Source organism: Panicum virgatum, chromosome 4K, assembly GCF_016808335.1.
Source record: "Panicum virgatum strain AP13 chromosome 4K, P.virgatum_v5, whole genome shotgun sequence".
Classification (NCBI taxonomy): Eukaryota; Viridiplantae; Streptophyta; class Magnoliopsida; order Poales; family Poaceae; genus Panicum; species Panicum virgatum.
In genome coordinates this window covers 10,153,121-10,172,847 of record NC_053139.1, presented here as the reverse complement: position 1 = coordinate 10,172,847, position 19,727 = coordinate 10,153,121, and the positions used below count along the sequence as shown (strand labels likewise).

The following is a 19,727-nucleotide window of genomic DNA, read 5'->3' as shown; positions in this document are numbered from 1 at the left end:
AACTGAGCAGGTAGGGAATATGCTCATGAACAATTAGATGGATCATGAACAAAACGTACTGAGTCTTTTTATTGGAAAATACCACACTAATCGACTCCAACCAGTTACTAGACGAAGCACACAGCTTCGCATATTGCTGTAAGCAACAAAACTTCAGTCATTGCCACAAGAAAAAAAAACTGACTAAAAACATAAGCACACATTCCGTTCTTCTTGTTTTTTTCCTCCCTGAAGTGAACAGGCGGCGGCGAACTGGGGAGAGTCCAAGAATTGGACACGGAGCTACTAGAATCCTCTCTCTGGTTCGAACTTGGAAGGGGGAGGCGAGGGATGGGGTCCCTCTGCTGTGCTGCCTGCGCTACCCGGATGACGGCACGGCGGCGCCGCCCGTCTGCTGCTTCTGCCTGCCAGGTTCTTGCAGAGCTGGGGCACATGCATCTTATGCCCGAGGCCCGCTGGCGACTGCTTGAGCTGGATCCGGAACACGGTCGCCGGCGACGCCTTCTGCCATCCTCCGCCCACCCCACCGCCTGCTGCTGCTGCTGCTGCTGCTCTACCGAGGCCGGGGGGAAAGAAAAGAGGGGGAGCGAGGGGTGCGCGGGACCTCTGCTCTGCCGACCGGAGGAGGAGGAAGATGGCGCGAACGGATTCCCCCACGTGCGCAGCGGATCCGCCCCTCTGTCGACGAGCCGCGGCGAGTCATACAGTGGTGGCGCTCGTCGTTGATTCGCCTCGGAGCACGCGAGGGAGCCGGCGACGAACGATACGACGGCACCGTTCTCTCTCTTCACTAATTGCTTGCCGCGGAGGGGTTTTCTGAAAAAAAAACTCTGCATGTCGACGAGGTCGTCTCACCGACGTCACCGTTGTATTTGAGAATTGAGATATGCACTTCGCTACAGTTGTTACAACTGCCAGACAGTAGGAGATGTAACGAAAATCCCAACTGAACGTTTTGCTGTCAAACTGGAGAGAAGTTCGGTAGTGGGTGCCTGGGTGGCCAATGATGACAATGTTCCTTAGCTTCCCCACATTACCTAGCATTGGGAGCCTGAAGAAATTTTGGGTAAGCTTCACATCCTTTTTTTTTTGAACAGTACGCATATATATTAAGATGCAAGGAGACCATACAAGTACGCGTACATGGGCGAACACAGCAAAGGATACAGGGGAAACAACCCAACTACACAGAAGCCCCTAGAAACAAGGAGAAGAAACGCAAAGAAATCCTTCGAGGCCTCTGCATTCTCCAGGACCGCTGCCCATCGCCAGATTCCTCCGCCGCCGAAGTCACCGGAAGAAGCTCGTGATGGTAGCCGTCCGCCGCAGACCGAGACAAGCGCCATCGCACCAAGGCTTAGAAGTGAGCCGCAAAAGATGTCCGCCATAGATGGGAACACAAACACCGAGCAAGAACATCGGCCGGGGACGCACCCCACGCCATCTCGGCCCTGGATCTGAGCTCGTCGCCCGAAGCCACTGCAAAGAGTGGCCAGATCCACATACCTGTCAACCGCAGCACCCTCACCACTGCATCCCAAGAGCCGCGTCGTCGTCGACACCTTCGCCGCCGGAAAGCTGGACACCGACGGATGAACCCACCACAACCTCACAGGACAAACCAAGAAAAGGTACTGACCCGGCGCATCCTGGAGGAGCAAAATCCTCTCCGCCGCACCACCATCCCCGATGGCCAACGGAAGGAACAGCAGCCGCAAGGGAGAAAACACCACCACCTTCATCCGAACACGAACGAAATCGGCAGCTTCTCTCCCTCGGCAAACCCTAGACCTAGATACACACATACCTAGTCTATATACAGCCGCACGTCGATTCCCCAGCCTCCCTGCCTCTCCGACGCCATACTGGACGCTGGAGAGGAAAGGGGGCAGCGGAATCGCCGCCGGAAATCGAAATCGCCTCGCTTTCGCCCTTTTCGCCCCTCTCTGCACTGTAGCAAGGGGAAGGGAAGGGAAGCTTCACATCCTTGCGTACCTGTTTATGCAACAAACAAATACGTCATTGTTCACAACTGCTAGCTCGCTGCTGTTGCAAAGTATCCTGGACTTGGAGACAGGCGCTACAATTCTATTCAGAGCACAGCCCCAGAATTCAGAAACCGCTCACTCATTCAGGCATGGATCCATATCGGCACGACGACACGTCGGATCAGAAATATTCAGATATATTTTATGCACGCGCCGGCAAGCGACAGATTGCAGAATCTTTCGCTGGTTGAGGGGGGAGGGGAAAAAAGATTGGCAATATTCAGAAATATTCAGATATAATTAATTAAGGCAGCCTTAGTACCGATTCCGTTACGTTATTAATAATCTACTGGCAGAACCAGCAACACTCTTGTCAACTGCAATCGATGAGGACGTGATGCGTCGACGACAATGCAGATTAAATAAACAAATCCGAATTTCAAAAAAAACAAAACAAATCCGGCCTGCACGATACTTACGCCATGCTACAGAGGACTGACAAGGCAATTGTTTATTTGTGCTAATCCGTGGTACGTTCATTCAGACAACGCATTCTCTAATTCTCTGTCTCGCTTTTCTCAGATAACGTAGGCTGATGCTGATCGGTCGATGGGCGCCCTGTGACCCGATCCACCACTGACACCAGCAGCCGTTCGCCGGTGAGGTCACTGCTGATTTGAACAGGGCATGCAGCGGTTGAAGGTTTCCAACAGCAGCCGTTTGGATCTCTTCAGAGTACTACGTTTTCAGCTCCTCCAATTATGTGCAGCTCATTGCTCACTGTGTTCAGAGATCTAACCTAGCTAGCTCTAACCCTACTGCGGGCCTGTTTGGGAGCGGGCATGAAAATCGCGATGCGTATAAGCCCAACGCAGCACCGAGACAGCTTCTGCGATTTTCGCACGCACAGTTCATTTCTCGGCATTTTGCGTTGCTAGCGGCCGGCGTACGCGCGGGCCATTCGGCGGGATTATTCCACATATTGGGCTCATAAGCGACGCTGGCGCGGTCCCAACCAGGCCCTGCAGCTGGTAGCAGGTCTTGGCCATCGCCGTGCCTCCATTGCAAGTGAAGTTATCATGAAAAGATGACACTGCCACAGTGTGATGACTGATGAGCAAAGCATGCATCTAGCTAGCTATTGGCTCAAGGTTGCTTAGAATCGGAACTGACCTGCTTGGAGCACTAGCATTGAGATAACCATCCTCATTTCACAGTTTCACACTGTGTGCAGGCTGGGGATTCCACTTTCCTTGCCTTCCAAAAGGGTTATGCCTACCCGGCCTGAAAGTAGATTCCATTCCAGCGTGTGCTTTGCTTGCCTGAAATCTTGGCCTAGCTTGCTTTGTTAATTTGTCCTGGCGGCAAACCGTGGCATATGCCCCGGACCATCTGTTCGTGCCTGGAAAGTATGGCTAAATAAATTTTAAGCATACTTTATTTTTGTTTCTGATAAAAATAGTAGAACTTTTGATCCGTCCCAGTAATCCACGGCCAAAAAGAGATGGAGAAAAGAAAAAGCTCGTCTGAAATCTAATGGAATTTGTTTGACCTGTTTGGACATCACTATATGGATAGATGCTTCTTCTCTCCATGGGCTGGATCGGACGTGCCTTGCATGCCACGAGCTGCCTGCAACTGTCAGCAAAATTCGGGGGCGATGAGTCGACGACAATTGACAACGACCTCTCATGCACTTTTTGCACTGCTTATGCTTAAGATACTAGTTTTAAGGTCTGGAAGCAAACTGTTGTTAGGGTTTGGGATGTCCACAGCCAAGTGGGTACGTGCATCGAATAATCGAGCTTTCCAGTTATGAAAAGCGAAGCGGTGCGTTTTTGAAATCATAGTCAAATCACAGAATTTGCATCCTATACATGTCAGAGACAGCTGTCCGGTTCTGCCGATGGATGGAATGGAAATCCATGGTGATGCATGCTTTCACCTGTGGGACCGTAGGAATGGCGGCAAGATTTAAAAAAAAACATATAACCATCTTGACATATACATCGTATATGTTGCCCTTTAACTATTTTGGTTTTGCAGTAATAAAAAATTAAAGAATCAATAATTTCACAAAACAAAGTACAACTATTATTAGCATCTAAGTATAATAAAACTACATACAGTTAACTACATGTGCCCGCGGTTTCGCAAACCTACAAAGTCTACAAAATTCTGTATGGCCCCACCTGGAAGCCACACAACCCAACATACGGGTCTATTCGTAACGTTAGCGGCTGACATGTGGGTCTATTAATCTAAAACAAATGCATCAAGTAATTAGTTTTGTAAAACTGACCCTAGAAGTTGTAGTTCCTTTATAGCTAGGCCTAAATGATTATATGTAGTTTTGTGAAATTACTCAAAACTTAACTATCTCATCATGCCCCCACTTGTGAGTCTAGTACTATGTTGCATGTATAACTAATGGGCCCATGATGTTTGTTTCTGCTTTAATGATAAAAGTGTCAAAAGTATATAGTTCATTTTTTTTCAATACGATACATTACCATTTTTTACAACATGTGTTAGAATAGTTGTAGGTGTTTGAAATTTCATAGATTAATGGCTTTAGACATCACCGTCGCAAGGGCCCACAAGTAAGTGGGAAATAGAAACCGATCGCAATCATGAACTGCCAGTCCGCCACTAAACGCTGTGCTAGGTTCTGGATGGCTGGATGTGCCTCAAACTGTAAATTTGGTAGAGATTTTTCTTGTTCTTTTCCGTAACTTCCAATTTTACTTGATCGCATCGCATGGGGATGTTGAACCGTCGCCAGTAGCGCGTAGAGGTGGCGAGTGACGACTCGGGCTAAAAAACCCCACGACTCGAGCAACTGCCAGATCACACGCAGCAGGGACAGGTGAGGCGGCGCTCTCGACGACTTCACGCCGAGCCCATGGCGACGGGCACCGGCCGGCCCTGGTGGGCGCCGCCGCCGTTCCCCACCCCGCCGTCGTCGTTCACGGCCGACCCGCCGGAGGAGTTCCTCTGCCCGATCTCGGGCTCGCTGATGGCGGACCCGGTCGTCGTGCCGCCGGGCCAGACCTTCGAGCGCGCCTGCATCCAGGCCTGCGCCGCGCTCGCCTTCTCCCCACCCGCCGTCGCCGCCGACCTCGCCGCGTCCGCCTCCTCGTCGACCCCGCTCGTGCTCGTCCCCAACGTCGCGCTCCGCACCGCCATCCTCAACTGGTGCGACCGCCTCGGGCTGCCGCACCCGGCCCCGCTGCCGCCGGCCACCGCCCACGACATCGTCCGCCGCCTCATGCCGCCGCAGAGCGAGGACCCGAGCTCCAAGTCGCAGCGGTCGCAGGGACAGGCCGCCGCCTCGGCCCGGGTTAGGAGGCAGAGCGTCGACGGCTTCGTGCAGGAACCCAGCTCCAGGCAGAGGGGTGACGCTCTGGAGGAAGAGATCATGGCCGTGCTCGGGGCGGAGGGCGCCACCCCCGCGGAGCAGGCGTCGGCGTTGGCGTCGCTGCGGCAGGCGACGCGGGAGAACAAGGAGGTGAGGAGGCAGCTCTGCACGCCGCGCCTCCTCGCGGCGCTGCGCCCGATGCTGCTCTCGGCCGACGCCGGCGTCCAGGTCAACGCCGCGGCGGCGGTGGTCAACCTGTCGCTGGAGCCCGAGAACAAGGTGCGGATCGTGCGGTCCGGCGCGGTGTCGCCGCTCGTCGACGTGCTCCGCGGCGGCCACCCGGAGGCGCGCGACCACGCCGCGGGCGCCGTGTACAGCCTCGCCGTGGAGGACGAGAACCGCGCCGCCATCGGCGTGCTGGGCGCGATCCCGCCGCTGCTGGAGCTGTTCGCCGGCGCCGCCGCGGGGTACCGCGCGCGGCGCGAGGCCGGGATGGCGCTCTACCACGTCTCCCTCTCCGGGATGAACCGGTCCAAGATCGCGCGCGCGCCGGGCGCCGTGCGGACGCTCCTCGCGGCCGCGGAGGCGCGGGACCGCAGCAGTGAGGCCGACGCCGCCGCGCTGCGGAGACTGGCCGTGATGGTCCTGGCGAACCTGGCCGGCTGCCCCGACGGGCGCGCCGCCCTGATGGACGGCGGCGCGGTGGCCGCGGTCGTCAGGCTGATGCTCAGCGGCTCCGCCGCGCCGGGGAGCGCGGAGGAGGAGTACTGCATATCGACGCTGTACGGGATGAGCCGAGGCAGCATGAGGTTCCGGGGGCTCGCGCGCGCGGCGGGAGTCGAGGCGGCGCTGCAGTCGGTGGCCGAGGGCGGCGGCGGCGTGGGCCGGGACATGGCGAGGCGCACGCTGCGGGCCATGCGTGGGGAGGACGACGACGCCCCGGTCACGGCCACCGGGCTGCTCGGGCGGCAGTGGGACGACGGGAGCGTCGTTTCGGAGGGGCTCGTGTCCATCCGCCGGCCGCCGCACCGGAGCAACTACGCCGGGCCGTCCGGGTCAAACACGACCCAGTTCTGAAAAGTCAAAGTCCTCGTTTCTGCAAGCCGTCTTCTCCTCGTTTCATGATGAAGTCTTTGCCTCTCTTGGTGGAACTGTATTTGGCTACCATGCAGAAAAATATTGCATGGTCCTTGTGTTGTATAAACTGTAAGGTTGATTCTTTTGTTTGATTTAAAATGTAATTTTATTGGATTTGTGCAGTTCTTTGGGTCTGAATTATGAAAAAGTGTAACTGAGATTAGAGAAAAGATTATATTATGGTTCTGTGACACTAATGTCATATTGACTTTATGCAAATCTAAGCCCTATTTGGATTTTGGAACACGATTCAAGCAGGAACAAGGCTGCCTCCACTGCATCGTGTGGCTCACAGGTGCTCTGAAGGAGCCAACAATGTTCAAGTTCAAGAACAAACATTATCTTCACAGAATACTTCGTATTGCCGCATTGGCAATGGTCTGTTATGACTATGAAAGGCTCAAAGATTAAGTTGATTCCATCACTTGAAATGTTGGTCTATTTCTTTTTCAAAAAAATGTTGGTCTATTGGCCGTGACGACACGAGATCAGAAGTCAACTCTTGCTATGTTCTCGTAAGGGACAACAAAACTTAAAAATATTCTGTACTTATGTAGAAATTCAGAGAAGCGTAAGGATAACACTACAATACTTTCAATGCAACCATTTTCCATTAAAGTTCATATTTCAAGATAACAGTTTCGAGCAAGTTTCAGCCAAAAAGTTTCATAGAGGTTTATCAGCATCTCCAAGAGTTTTAAAGAACTTTCAAGTGAGTTTCATCAGCATATTATGACCCCAGAAAATGCCCGGTTTGATCAGTCAAATCTTGGAAATTGTAGGATCCATATCATATCAAGAATACATACTGCACACAAAAATAGTTTCTTTTTTCCCCAAGAAATTGCTCACGAAGATGTGGTGGAAAACAATATCAATAACCACAATAAGTTTATTCAGTGCACAGAGATGTCTTTACAATTTACATTATGTACGGTATGCATTTCATCTTTAAGAGCATACACAAACCAGATACTGATCGGTGAAGCATTCTTTGTTTATGATGACATCACTGATTGCTGGTTCCTGCATAGATCGAATATATGTTAAACAAAATGGTTCTGCAGCAATGCAGAACTACGAATTGACTTGTATTAGAGCAGATACAAAGCATAAGCTCAGATTTTTAAGGTCTTGCATGCTCACCTTCCGAATTCAAGGTACTGGGAGGGGGATATGGGTTTAGGACCGCCAAACCAATCAATCAAAAATATGTTTTCAATTTCCAATTTGAAGATCTTGAAATCATGGTTCTTTGGCCAATCTACCAAAGAAAAAAATTTGGTAATTGAGATAAGAGATCAAATCAATAACCTCTCTGCATACTGCATGATTGAAGTATGAATTTACCTTTCATTTCAGGATGTTTGGTGAAAAGTGCTGACTTGGCCAAATCTGCTTCAGATGACTGCAGGTCAACCAACTTCAACTGCAAAAGACAGTAAACTTCATATCACGATTTTACCTTTTACAATAAAGGTATAACATAGTGGCTTCTACAACACATAATAATTAGTAAACGCTTAAAGTGTCAATGCTCATTACGGAAGGGTATTAAAAGAAGGTCTTGCTTGCTCGTCTACTGATTGCTAATTCGATAAATCCATGTTATGATGATTTATTACTCCTTTACTCCGCATCCTTCCTAAGAGACAGTTTCAGCAACATAGCTCGGAAGACTAAACAAAAAAAATTACAGACATAAGAGATTACAACAGAGCTTTTTGTTTGTATTATTATGGAAATTCGCAGCATCAAGTTCCTACCAATATAAGAGTTTGCTATTCCTAATGTATTCAATTTTACCTTCCTTTTTTGAGAAAGTATCCCCGCTCTTTTTCCTAGTAATATATATCATGATCCAATATAAACGTTTAACAGTGGGAACACACAAGCTTCTACAAGTCGCAGCTTATAACCCAACGATATAACGGTGCCAAAGACTACGACAATGCATTTTCAATTCTGTCAGTAAGTATTTATCCCACAGAAACTTTAGTTGCGACAATTCAAAGTTAGACAAATCAGAAATAGAGCATTTTAAGTTATCTCTCCACCAACTCCAAGCAAAATATTCTACAGGGAAAATAAGCTGCAAGTGAACAATCATCTAATCATGGCTGTAATTTGTTAGTACCTTTCCAGTAAGAGTAAGTTTTGAACAAGTGGGGTTTTCAGGATCAATCTTCCCACATGTCCCAAGAGGGAACTCGCTCAGGGTGAAGGAGGTCCTTTCATCCTCCAGTGCATCCCTTGCAGTGGGATCCAGAGTTGTCAGGTAGAAGTATGGAATTCCATGACCCTCACCCGGTAGCCCATCACTATATGAAACTACATTGCTGTATACTCAAGAAGGCATGTATCAAGTTAATAAACCAGAAGAGAGTATATATGTTGGCAGTTTGCAGTACTGAGACAAGAAGAAATACCCAAAAGGAGCCCCGTTTAGGTCACTTGATATTGTGCTGCAAAAGAAATGATCAGGTTTTAGTGAATGACCAACTAAATAGGTTATTGATCTACAACGATCTCTGAGACTCAGAGCAATAAACGGATTTGAGCAATCAATATAAAATTACAGTTCTACAGCGGAAGCTAAGATTTGACTAATATTCTGACATTAGTTATGTGACACCCTACGAATATGTTCTTTTTTTGAACCTACGATATCCCCCATTTCCTTTACAAGAACCTAAATACCAGTAGTTCGTACAGCAAAAGAAGGGGGGGGGGGGGTGTGGAATGATAGGCAGCGGATAACCGGTCCAAGTTCGAGGGGGAATGAGGTTTGACCTTCAAGCCTCAGGCACCCCAACTACTAGGAATATATTAATTGTGAGCTCTCTTTAGCCAATTTACAAATCAGGCTAGTGATTTACTCAAAATCTTCATCTTTAAGGGCAAATCGTGTCATTTGACTGTCAAATCAATCTTTAAACTTTCGACGTCTGAACAGGACTCCAACCTCCAAAGCAAGCAATAACATGGTGCCGAGCAATCAGTACGTATTCTCAGGACTTGCTGGCACTAGCTAGGAATTCTGACTTCAAAGCAACAAATTTACCCTATCTAAGCAATTGTAGCTCCCAACTTCCCATCCGACCAAAACAACACATGCTGCTACCTCAAAAGGCACACCCGTTGCTAAGGAACTAGCTACGGCACCGAATCGCAGCGGTGAAATAAGAGAAGGCGGGTTTGGGCGGAGCTGGATCGGACCTGAGGACACCCCACGTGTTCCGTGCGGCGAGCCACCTAGCAGTGGCGGTGGCCTCGGAGGGGGCAGGCTTGTCGGCGACGATTGGGCGGGCGGCTGAGACCGGAGCAGGCGCCGGTAGCCGGAGGACGAGGAGGGCGGCGGCGAGGACGAAGCGAGCAGGGGGCAGCATCGCGATTTCTTGGTTTGGCTGTCGCGATTTCTTGGTAAATCGTGGCGGGGTGGGACTGGGTGTTGAGCTTGATTCCCCCCGTTGCGGATGTGGACAGGATCGGAGCAGCCAGACACGAAGCTGGACTCGGCTGCAGCGGGAAATGTTTAATTTATTAGTGAAAATCGTAAAAATAAATCTTTTTTGCGTGGAAATAATATTGATTGATTTTTGCGAGTACAAATCAATCAACATGTTACTTGGAGTTTGAAATTCTCTCCTATAAGTCGTTTTGCTATAAATGCACACATTCTATACTATACTTTTGCTCTGTTGCCAAAGACTTATTCACCATGCTATGTGTTTTTTCTTGTTGAAAAGCTATGAAATCCCCAAATAAGTATTGGTATAGTCCTATGAGTGTCTCACTTTGATAAAAGAATACATTGATAGAACCAGCCAAATTAACGAAAAATGGGCTGGGTGGGCTATGCAACATAATTAAGTAGGGGGGAAATCCGGTTTACATCCTTCAACTATCGCAAAAATTCGATTTCCAACCTTTAACTACGAAACCGGACAACATAAGCCATCCAACTGTCAAAACCGGGCAAATTTGGCCCCTGAGATGGTTTTGAAGGTGGTTTTTCACTTTGTAAGAATTAAAATATTCAATTTTACACTAAAAAATTTATAAGTAATTCATTTTAAGTCAAAAAATTATGAAATGGGTATCAAAAATTTTCGAAAAATATAACATATCTATTGTCACATGACTTATAAGCTATTCAAATCTAATTTTTCTATGTTCATAATATTTAGTTGCTTGCAGTTATGCCTATTATTTTTAATAACTAAGATTCAAATGGAGCAATAATAGATATGTTACATTTTTAGAAAAATTTTGGTACTAGTTTCATATTTTTCTGATTTAAAGTGAATTAGTTTTGATTTTTTAGATCTAATTAGATTTATTTAATTTTTTTAGAAAATACAAAACCACCCTAAAGGCCAAATTTGCCCGATTTTGACAATTGGATAACCTATGTTGTCTGGTTTCGTAGTTGAAGGTTAAAAATCAGACTTTTGCGATAGTTCGAGGGTGAAAATTGGACTTTTCACTTAAGTAGGGTATGGGCATTTGCAACAAAATATTTGTGGGGGAACTAAACAAATGACAAGGTGTTTTTGTATTTGCAAATTGTTTTTAATTCAGATTTGCTGAACTTCGGAATCCACTGGTGAAAAGCTTCAAGGCATGTTTTGGTTTACAACTTTTGCTATATTTGTTTTAACCCTCATAAAAGTCATGCCATAACCCCACATAAAAAAAATACAGGGACTTCAGGAGAGACACACAAATGAAAGTTGGAAAGTTTTGTAAGAGGTTAGGCCCCATGTTACAAGTCCTCCGAATTTCATATGGATTCTACCAATTTTCGTAAATTCTAGAGAACTCGAAAAGTAGTAGAAGCTCGAAAATCTAAGGGAACCGGGCCCTTTTTCTCGTAGCTAAAGAAGCTCAACTATTGTATACAGTTTTGGGTTTGGGTCCATACTTTAGAAGACAATATAGGCACGACAGTGCCAAGCTTGTTCGTTTGCATGACTACACGTTTTTAAAAGGGTAAAGTCTGTTTTTCAATCCTGAACTATCACGATCGTCCGATTTTGATCTTTGAACTGTAAAACCGGACATCCTACACCTCGAACTAACGAAACCGTTCAAAAAACAACCCTAGACTCAGCCTAAGGCGGTTTTGCTACAATATAATTTTTTAATTTCTAGAATTCACACCTCTCTCAATTAAATAATGGAGAAAGTATTGTTAATATTGTCTAAAAATCATGATATTTTGCTAGGAGATAAAACAAGAGACAAGGAATCTATTTTGGCTAGATGTGATACATTAGACATAATGGAATTTGAATTATAAAATTTTAAAAATGGGTAGAATTCAAAATTCCTTGAATTTTTAGGTCAGCTAAACCTTTGCTAAAAATGCATTAAAAATATGATAATTCATAGTTTTTTATTTATTTTAATAATTTATTTTTTGTTGGTCCAAGTTTTCTTGAATTCCTTCATAACGCTCAAATTTGAATCAAATTTGATTCCTCAAATTTTAATTTGTGAATTTTCTATAGAACTTGGGACAATAAAAAGTACCTTATTAAACTAAATAAAAAATTATGTATTATCATATTTTTAATTAATTTTTATCAAAGGTTTATGTTCCCTAAAAAATTTGAGGAATTTTGAATTCTACCTATTTTTAAAATTTTATAATTCAAATTCCAATATGTCTAATGTATCACGTCTCGGCAAAATAGATTCCTTGTCTCTTGTTCTACCTCTCAGCAAAATATCATGATTTTTAGACAACATTAACTATGCTTTCTCTATTATTTAATCGAGAGAGGTGTGAAATTCTAGAAATTCGAAAATTGTACTGTAGCAAAACCGTCTTAGTCTGAGTCCAGGGTTGTTTTTCGAACGGTTTCGTTAGTTCGAGGTGTAGGATGTCCGGTTTCGCAGTTCAAGGACCAAAATCGGACGATCGTGATAATTTAGGATTAAAAAACGAATGTTACCCTTTTTAAAAATACCGAATCGGTCAGCTCGAAGAGTATTCATCTTCACACACAGGTACACCTCTACGGCACTCGTAAGCAGGAAACGGTCACTCTCCAAATCTTCACGTCACAGTCCAGCGATCCGCTGCAGACATGAGCTGCAGAGCAGCAGCACCCGTCGCACGGGCCGTCGTCGTGATCACCTCCCGGTTTCCTCACCAACGCCAAGCTCTTCACCGCTCCGGCATGGCTGTCCAGCACTGCCAGACAGGTGTAGGTTGAGCCCGCCTCTGCCGCTCCCCTCCTCCACACCCTCACCGTCCTGTCCGCCGAGCCACTGCACACCACGTCCCCGGCGGCGGCCAGGCACAGCACGGCCTTCGTGTGGCCCCTGAGCGTGGCGGCGGCGGCGGCCGCCACGCCACCGCCCGCGCAGCACTCCCACACCACGACGCACCGGTCGCACGCGCCGGAGTACAGCACCGTCCCGCCCACGCCGAGCGCCAGCGCGTTCACCGCCGCCGTGTGGCGCTCCATGGTGCCGGCCAGCGAGAGCTTCCTCTGCCCTGGGCGGCGCCGCCACGCCCTGACCGTCCCGTCGGCCGAGCCGGTGAACACGTGCCCGTCGGCCGACGCGGCCACGGCGTTGATGGCGTCGCCGTGCGCCGCCGCGACGGACTGGGCGCAGCGGAGGCTCGGCAGCCGCCACACCTTGAGGCTCCGGTCCCACGACACGGAGTACATCTCCGCGCCGTCCGGGGACAGCGCGAGCGCGGCGACCGCGTCGGCGTGGTGCACCCAGGTGCGCTTCCGGTGCCGCCGGACCTCCACGTAGCTGCCGGGGAACAGGAACGTGCGCAGGCGGTCGGCGGCGGTCGGCAGGACGGTGCGCAGGGCGAGGTGGCCGTTCCTCCGGGCGGCGGGATGCCACACCCTGATCTTGCCGTCCTGGTGCGAGCTGACGAGGCCGCCGTTGCCGGTGGCGATGACACACTTTATGGAACTGTTGGTGACTGCAACCGTAGAGCTGGACTGCTCGGCTCGTTGTGCGTCCATGGCCATGTCCAGCGGCCACAGCCTGAGGTGGCCATCCGACGAGGCTATGTAGAGCGAGTCACCATCGACGGCGAGGCTGGAGACATAGGATGAGTTACCTTTGAGAGTGGCAATGCACTGGTAGAGGCATGGGCTCAGGCTTGGGTTCGGGGAGTGCTGCAAGGAAGGGTGACTCGATTGCGACGAGAATGAAATGGTTTGTTCCGTCTCAGACACATCATGGCCTTGGTTTTTTTGCCTACTACAACTCATGGAAAACCAGTTATTATAGACAAGAGCTCACTGCTGCAAACTTGCAACCTGCACATGGAAGCATAGAAAGAAGGTTGTGATAACTGATAAACATTAGTAAGACATTGGGTTATCTTTATAGTGAATGACCTGAAAGATGAGGTCACAGTGCAGAAAGCCCAGCTGACAGGTACATGAGTAGGGGAAAAGACAGTCTAGAGTGCTTTAGATTCTGGGGACAAGACTCTTGGTAAAACGTCTGTGTCAGCACGGCTGCATTCAAAGAGAAAATTATGCGCCTATACCAACTAGCTTTCACTGGATAATTCATAGCGACTTTCTAACAGGTAAAGGTGAACTCATGCCCTCATTGTTTCTAGCAGAGAAACTGTTTTAGGATCTGTCAAAAAATGCAGATACACACCTGATGCGGGTTCACCTTGCCGTGTTGGGAATACATTCAGCTTCCTTTTCTTTCTCGGCTTCTTCCTCCCACTTTCCAGCATGCATATTTTTCCACCAAAAGTGAGCTTGCAATGATCACTTGGGTGTAATTTGATATGATCTCCATATGCAGCTCGTTTCAGAAAGATTCAACAGTTTGATTTTGCTGCAGTGATATACTTTTGCAAACATGGTAGAAGATAAACCTATGCTTTGCTATCATATCGAGATGTTTAACTCTGAAAAGCCCCATTACTAATGTAGCTGAACACTGGGCACCTCCGTAATGCAAGTATGCAACCGAACAGCTACTTAGTGAGGCACATCAATATGACAATTATCTCAACTCAAACAGGTTTAGGTAAAAAACGGTTATGTCATGCAACGATATGGGGACCGTTTATCAATTCCCATTTACAGTTGAGGTACAATTCAACAGAACATTTGGACATAAACTTGTTAAGAACATAGGATTGGTGTTTCCTTCAAGAATATTGACGAAATTGTATTGCCAAAGCTCATAGCCTCAGTTTCACTAAGAAACCGTTGCATAAAGCACTCAGCCACGGAAATGAAGCAAAAAAATAAAAAAAAATAAAGTAGTTCTGCCCTAAAAATCAAAATAATTCTCAAATGTGCATATCTGAGAAACAAGATTAGATACTTTAAATTCCTCAAAACCAGATTTCAGCTGTTTTAAGGTCTTCAGTCTAGTAAAAACTGTGCTATCAAGAAGCAAAGATAAAAATAAATATCCTGTCTGTGAGAAGAATAGAATTACACTAGCTCGGGGGGACCCCACTTGAGATGCCCAATCGATATGTCACAGCGCAGGAAGCAGACAGACACTAAACATGTTGCATTATCCATTACTTATCATCAAGGACCAAAAGACATGATGCAACAGCAACAGAGATAAGATAGACACTGTTAAAGCTAGTACAGGAAAGCTTACTGTGTTAACAGATAAAGAAGCTGTGCATTCTCACTCTCTTAAAATATTGAATTCTCACTTCATAAACAAAACAGAGCTCATGGAAGGAGAGGAGAAGAGATGTATGAAATTAATTTTAGCCACCAGCATGATCAGCTTTACCAAATATGAAAGGTGTAGGTGTAGATCTACTGATCAGAACAAATAGACATGATGATTTCAAGATCTTGAGGCTATTATAGCCATAAAAAGTGAATAAAAGATTAAGAATGTTGTCAACTGGTTCACACACATGTGCATGCACATAACATTTATGCACATGATGATAAACTAATGCACTCAGTTCCAGGATATATTTAACTACAAAGTTCAAGTGAGTATATGGAGCCTTTCAGAATAAAAGATTAAGAATGTTGTCAACTGGTTCACACACATGTGCATGCACATAACATTTATGCACATGATGATAAACTAATGCACTCAGTTCCAGGATATATTTAACTACAAAGTTCAAGTGAGTATATGGAGCCTTTCAGAAGCACTCAGACAAGATTGATCCCCGAAATAAGACCATAATCCTTGTCGAACCAACTCAGCTCCTATGTTAACTTTTACATCATGAAAGTTAACATAAGATTTGATCCTTAGAGACACCAAGTCTACCAAACTAAGAAAGGTATTATAAGTTCAAAGGGCAGAAATGCAGAAAACAGTAAACAGCAACTGAAGCCAAAGACCAACAATGGAAACCAACAATCAGTCATTTAAGAACAACCTACCATGCCACTTGGGACTTGAGAATTGATCTTGGACTGATCATTCAGCAGAACTACCTTCCAAATGTGAGACACTAACTTTGTAGCCTTCTGGTTTTTCAAAAAAGCCACAGTTGATCCAGCTTGGCTCATAGCATGTAAATTCTCTCAATGAAAGCAACAGAAATGACGCAGACAACACAGTGTTATAGAAGGGCCTCCTTTCTGCCTACCTCTCCCCTCTTTTTTCTCCGTCCATGAATCATTATGTAGTTGTAGGACAACCATGCTAGACAACTTACAGCAGATAAGCCACATGACTGGTGGTACAAATTAGCCATGGCCTATCGGTAGCCGGTTGAAATTTGTAAATTGCTTGTGATAAATCAAGACTAAATGATGGTGATCCAGAAGAATCCAATATTTTCATCAATTGTGATCCTACTTCAAATCATTCCCTTTGTTTTTTTCTGCACTAATCTATCCACATACATGAAATTATCTGTAAGCCAATTTGCTTACTGGATTGAAATAACACTTTGTTTCACTGCAGTTTGATCTGACTGCAAGTAAATTATCAAATTGATGTGGTCAATCAAAAGATTCTTCTTTCTTGGTGCATGATACAGTGGCAAAGTCCTCGTCTCCCAAAATTAAAAGAAAATCCATACCAGGATACTCTACGCACCTGCATATGTGTATAGATATTTCTGGATAAGAGAGCTTTCCTGACAGAACCTGATTTTAGTTTGACTGCTAAATAGTCAGACACTTTTTGCAAGATTGTCATCATAGTCTACCGTTCTGTTCACAGAACTAAAGTAACTCAGTTCAAGACTAATTTTCGCGTTTCATTCCTGTGAAACTTTCTCAAACTTCATCAATTTTAGAAGGTTGAAGGACACTTACTAAACACAGATGTATCTAGTTTTTAAGACTGAGTATTATAATTGGCTTAACACACATGGTTCCATTGTCTGTTAATGGATCTATATCTGAAACTTTGGTTTTCTCTGAAATTGTTATACTCGATTCCTTTCTTGTATGATTCAGCAATGATGATGAGATATATCTTTGTACCTCAAACACGGTGGGACATAGGAGCCATAAAATCCTGTAGACGTCTAAGCAAAACAACCAAGCATTGCTAAGGAATAGAAACAAAGAAAGAAGACTATCATTAACATAGTTTGTAAATCATAAGCATCATGCTCCCATGCTCATGCAGTTTGTTTACCAGAAAAATAAAAAAGAAGCATGGTGAAACACAGGAAAAGGACCCCGCGTCGCTCCTAGCGGGCGACTCGGGCGGCACCCGAGCCGCCGCCGCCGCGAGCCCCCTCCCCCGTCCCTCCTACTCGCCGCCGCTCGAGCAGGCCAGCGGAAGCCCGCTCGGCTGCAGGGACAGCGGCGGCGAGGCCGCTTTTTCCTCTTCCCGAGTCCTGCGGGGGCACTTCGAGTTCTGCTCCCCATGGCGGTTGTCGGCCTACAGCCGAACTCGGCAACTCCGAGGCCAGATCCGGCGCCCCCGAGGGTGGATCCGGTGACCCCCTGGCCGGATCTACGCGGAGTGGTGGCGGCGGCGGCTTCCACCACGCGGGAGCATCCGTCGCGGCGCGTGGCCGGTTTCCGCGTGGTCGCTGGCGGCCGGATCCGGCGCCCCCGGGCCCGGATGTACGTTGTGGAGCCCCCCGACGCCCCTGAGCGGCGGCGGCGGCGGCATCACCCACGCGGGGGTGTCCGTCGTGGGGCGCGGACGGGTGCCATGGTGGCCGGCGGCCACCTCTGTTGTGGTTGCGGCCGCGGCTCGTGGCAAACACGGCATCACGATTGGTGAGCGGGCGCTCCGATTGGCCTACTGGCGGCGGGGGTGCTGTGCCGGCGGCGGTGGTCGGCGACAGCCTCGACGTGCGGCGGTGTGATGCGAGCAGTGGAGCCAAGGTCCAGCCCCATGTGCTGCCTGACCGGAGGGGTGCCCGACGCAGCTGTGCGGCTACTGCGTGCAACCGGCGCGTTGATGGCCCTCTGAAGAGGCTTCTGTGGGGTGACGGGACAACGGCATTGGTCTTTGTGAGCCCTCGACAGAATGAGGGCGACCCTGCTCGGCCATGGCGTGCTGCTCTCCATCCATAGCGGTGCCGTGTCAAGCGGGTTCTTCGGAGGAAACTCTGCCCAGATGCTGGGCGGGCAGCGGCAGCAGCGCTGATGTCGCGTTCGCCATGGAGGCGCTGTCCAGAAGACCTGCTTCGACGGGGTGGTGCGACTCGCTGGCGAAAGCCAATCTTGGTTCTTCTCAACCAGCGACGACGTCGACGCCTGCGGGTGCCGATTTCCTCCATGGAGGCGTTGTCGTTGCGACTCCCGCACCACCTTTATCCATCCATATGCCACATTTTCGCCCTTATGCAAGGGCTTGGTTTTGTTATCTGTGGGTTAGGCCACATTTCCGCCCTTATGCTAGGGCACCGTGTTGATTTTTGTGTGGTTTGCCACACCTTTGCCCTTGTGCTGGGGCATGGCGCCGATCTGAGATCTAGTTTAGCTAGGTAGACGCGCCGATGTAAGGTTTTGTCTCGTTTTCCGTAAAAACGAGGCCTTTGATCCGTGGTCTGCCACACTTTGAATGGAATTCAGGTGGGGGATTCTCTCCCCTTCCGGTGACCCTTCAAAAAAAGAAGAAGAAGCATATAATACATTATTCAAACTAGTAGTGCAATGGACAAGTTATGGATGTCAAATCAACGATGGAGAGAATTCATGTATTTAACAAGCATGGCATCCAGTGGCGGACCTGCGACCTGGGCTGCCGGGGCTGCAGCCTTGTTCTTGGTCAAAATCTCCATGTCCATGGTAGCTTAACTTAAAAAATGCAGTGTTTTAACTAGCTTAGTCCGGGGTGTAGTCCAATCCTGGGTCCACCCCTGATGGATCCTGGGTCCACCCCTGATGGCATCATATATCAATGATAGAGAGAATATCATATACTTCAAAACATGGATCATGCATTCCGGGCAGTTCTGCAGGCAATCCTCATGCATTCATAGCTGAACTATGAAGCCTTGGTCCTGCACGAAAAACAGAAATCACAAAAGAAGAAAGGATAACTTTGCCAAACATTGGCAGCAAATAAAACTTAAAATACCTTTGCAATCCCACATACAGCTTCAGAAGCCAGATAAATTGACATGATGAACCCCTCTGAATCTGATTATCAATAGATTTTGATTTTTTTGGAAGGCACAACCCACAAGGCCAGAATTCAGACAAGAATGCAAATGCAGTTCGCATCACCCTAAATGCTTCAGAAACTACATACCTAGGCTGCTAGGCATCACAACTTCCTGTAGACCTGTACACAAATGTTTAACAGCCCATGAGCCCAATGTCCCCTTCACCCACAGGGATATGTTCCACCTTGTCAGAGCTTTCCTTAAGCCTATGTTCTAAGGTCAGCAATGTCACCTGTCACATTGTGTATATTGCATGTGCTGAGAATACCAACAGGTGCCACCATGGACATGATCCCAACACTCATACCAGGTCACCAGTATTCACAGGCAGCTGTTGCCTGCACATCAGATTTGAGCAAATGTGCATGCCAAGTTTTGGCAGTGGCAGACTGGCAGTTGCCTCTCTGAGGGGTTTCAGCAAACTGCAATATCAGATTCTTAGACTAAGGATACCCATTTCATGTGAAGAAAAGCCATGAGTTGGAATTTGGGCTTTCTCAGTGAGATGTGCCATAGTGGAAGAAGAGGCTGATAAAGGAGTGGAAAGGATTTGGCCAATTCCAATGCTTATTATACCAGCCAACTTGCTTCAAAATTCTCAGTGCATCTCATTATGGTTTAATAGAAGGAATGCATTGGTTTGTTC

At 47.5% G+C, this 19,727-nt stretch overlaps 3 protein-coding genes across 5 annotated transcripts; 1 reads left to right on the top strand and 2 right to left on the bottom strand.

Annotated features, from left to right (window-relative positions):
* Positions 1-4,735: 4,735 nt before the first annotated feature.
* LOC120703024 (U-box domain-containing protein 39-like) lies at positions 4,736-6,705 on the top strand. The gene has a single exon (XM_039987034.1). It carries the CDS (start codon positions 4,894-4,896, stop codon positions 6,424-6,426), a length of 1,533 nt encoding a protein of 510 aa, XP_039842968.1. The 5' UTR covers positions 4,736-4,893; the 3' UTR covers positions 6,427-6,705.
* A 590-nt stretch (positions 6,706-7,295) lies between these two features.
* LOC120703025 (protein CREG1-like) lies at positions 7,296-9,999 on the bottom strand. Its single transcript, XM_039987035.1, has 6 exons — positions 9,706-9,999; positions 8,916-8,951; positions 8,624-8,825; positions 7,837-7,915; positions 7,633-7,750; positions 7,296-7,512 (listed from the first exon to the last, which is right to left on the bottom strand). Exons 1-6 carry the CDS (start codon positions 9,873-9,875, stop codon positions 7,485-7,487), a joined length of 633 nt encoding a protein of 210 aa, XP_039842969.1. The 5' UTR covers positions 9,876-9,999; the 3' UTR covers positions 7,296-7,484.
* Positions 10,000-12,403: 2,404 nt separating this feature from the next.
* On the bottom strand, positions 12,404-19,689 carry LOC120703019 (protein JINGUBANG-like). 3 transcript variants are annotated; one of them, XM_039987025.1, is made up of 5 exons: positions 18,994-19,689; positions 18,643-18,916; positions 14,143-18,514; positions 13,869-13,991; positions 12,404-13,787 (listed from the first exon to the last, which is right to left on the bottom strand). In XM_039987025.1, the coding sequence occupies exon 5, from the start codon at positions 13,737-13,739 to the stop codon at positions 12,513-12,515; it is 1,227 nt and encodes a 408-aa protein (XP_039842959.1). In that variant the 5' UTR covers positions 13,740-13,787; positions 13,869-13,991; positions 14,143-18,514; positions 18,643-18,916; positions 18,994-19,689; the 3' UTR covers positions 12,404-12,512. The 3 variants fall into 3 exon arrangements, with proteins under 3 accessions (XP_039842959.1, XP_039842960.1, XP_039842961.1); XM_039987026.1 differs by lacking the exon at positions 13,869-13,991; XM_039987027.1 differs by lacking the exons at positions 14,143-18,514; positions 18,643-18,916; positions 18,994-19,689 and having other exon boundaries at positions 13,869-14,098.
* Between the last annotated feature and the right edge of the window lie 38 nt (positions 19,690-19,727).

Bases quoted from the DNA above. Each gene is read 5' to 3' on its own strand.
- LOC120703024 (XM_039987034.1), top strand. From the start codon at position 4,894: ATGGCGACGGGCACCGGCCGGCCCTGGTGGGCGCCGCCGCCGTTCCCC.
- LOC120703025 (XM_039987035.1), bottom strand. From the start codon at position 9,875: ATGCTGCCCCCTGCTCGCTTCGTCCTCGCCGCCGCCCTCCTCGTCCTC. The intron at 8,952-9,705 runs GTCCGATCCAGC...TTTCTTTTGCAG, and splicing joins AACACGTGGGGTGTCCTCAG to CACAATATCAAGTGACCTAA. The intron at 8,826-8,915 runs GTATTTCTTCTT...TTGAGTATACAG, and splicing joins CTAAACGGGGCTCCTTTTGG to CAATGTAGTTTCATATAGTG.
- LOC120703019 (XM_039987025.1), bottom strand. From the start codon at position 13,739: ATGAGTTGTAGTAGGCAAAAAAACCAAGGCCATGATGTGTCTGAGACG.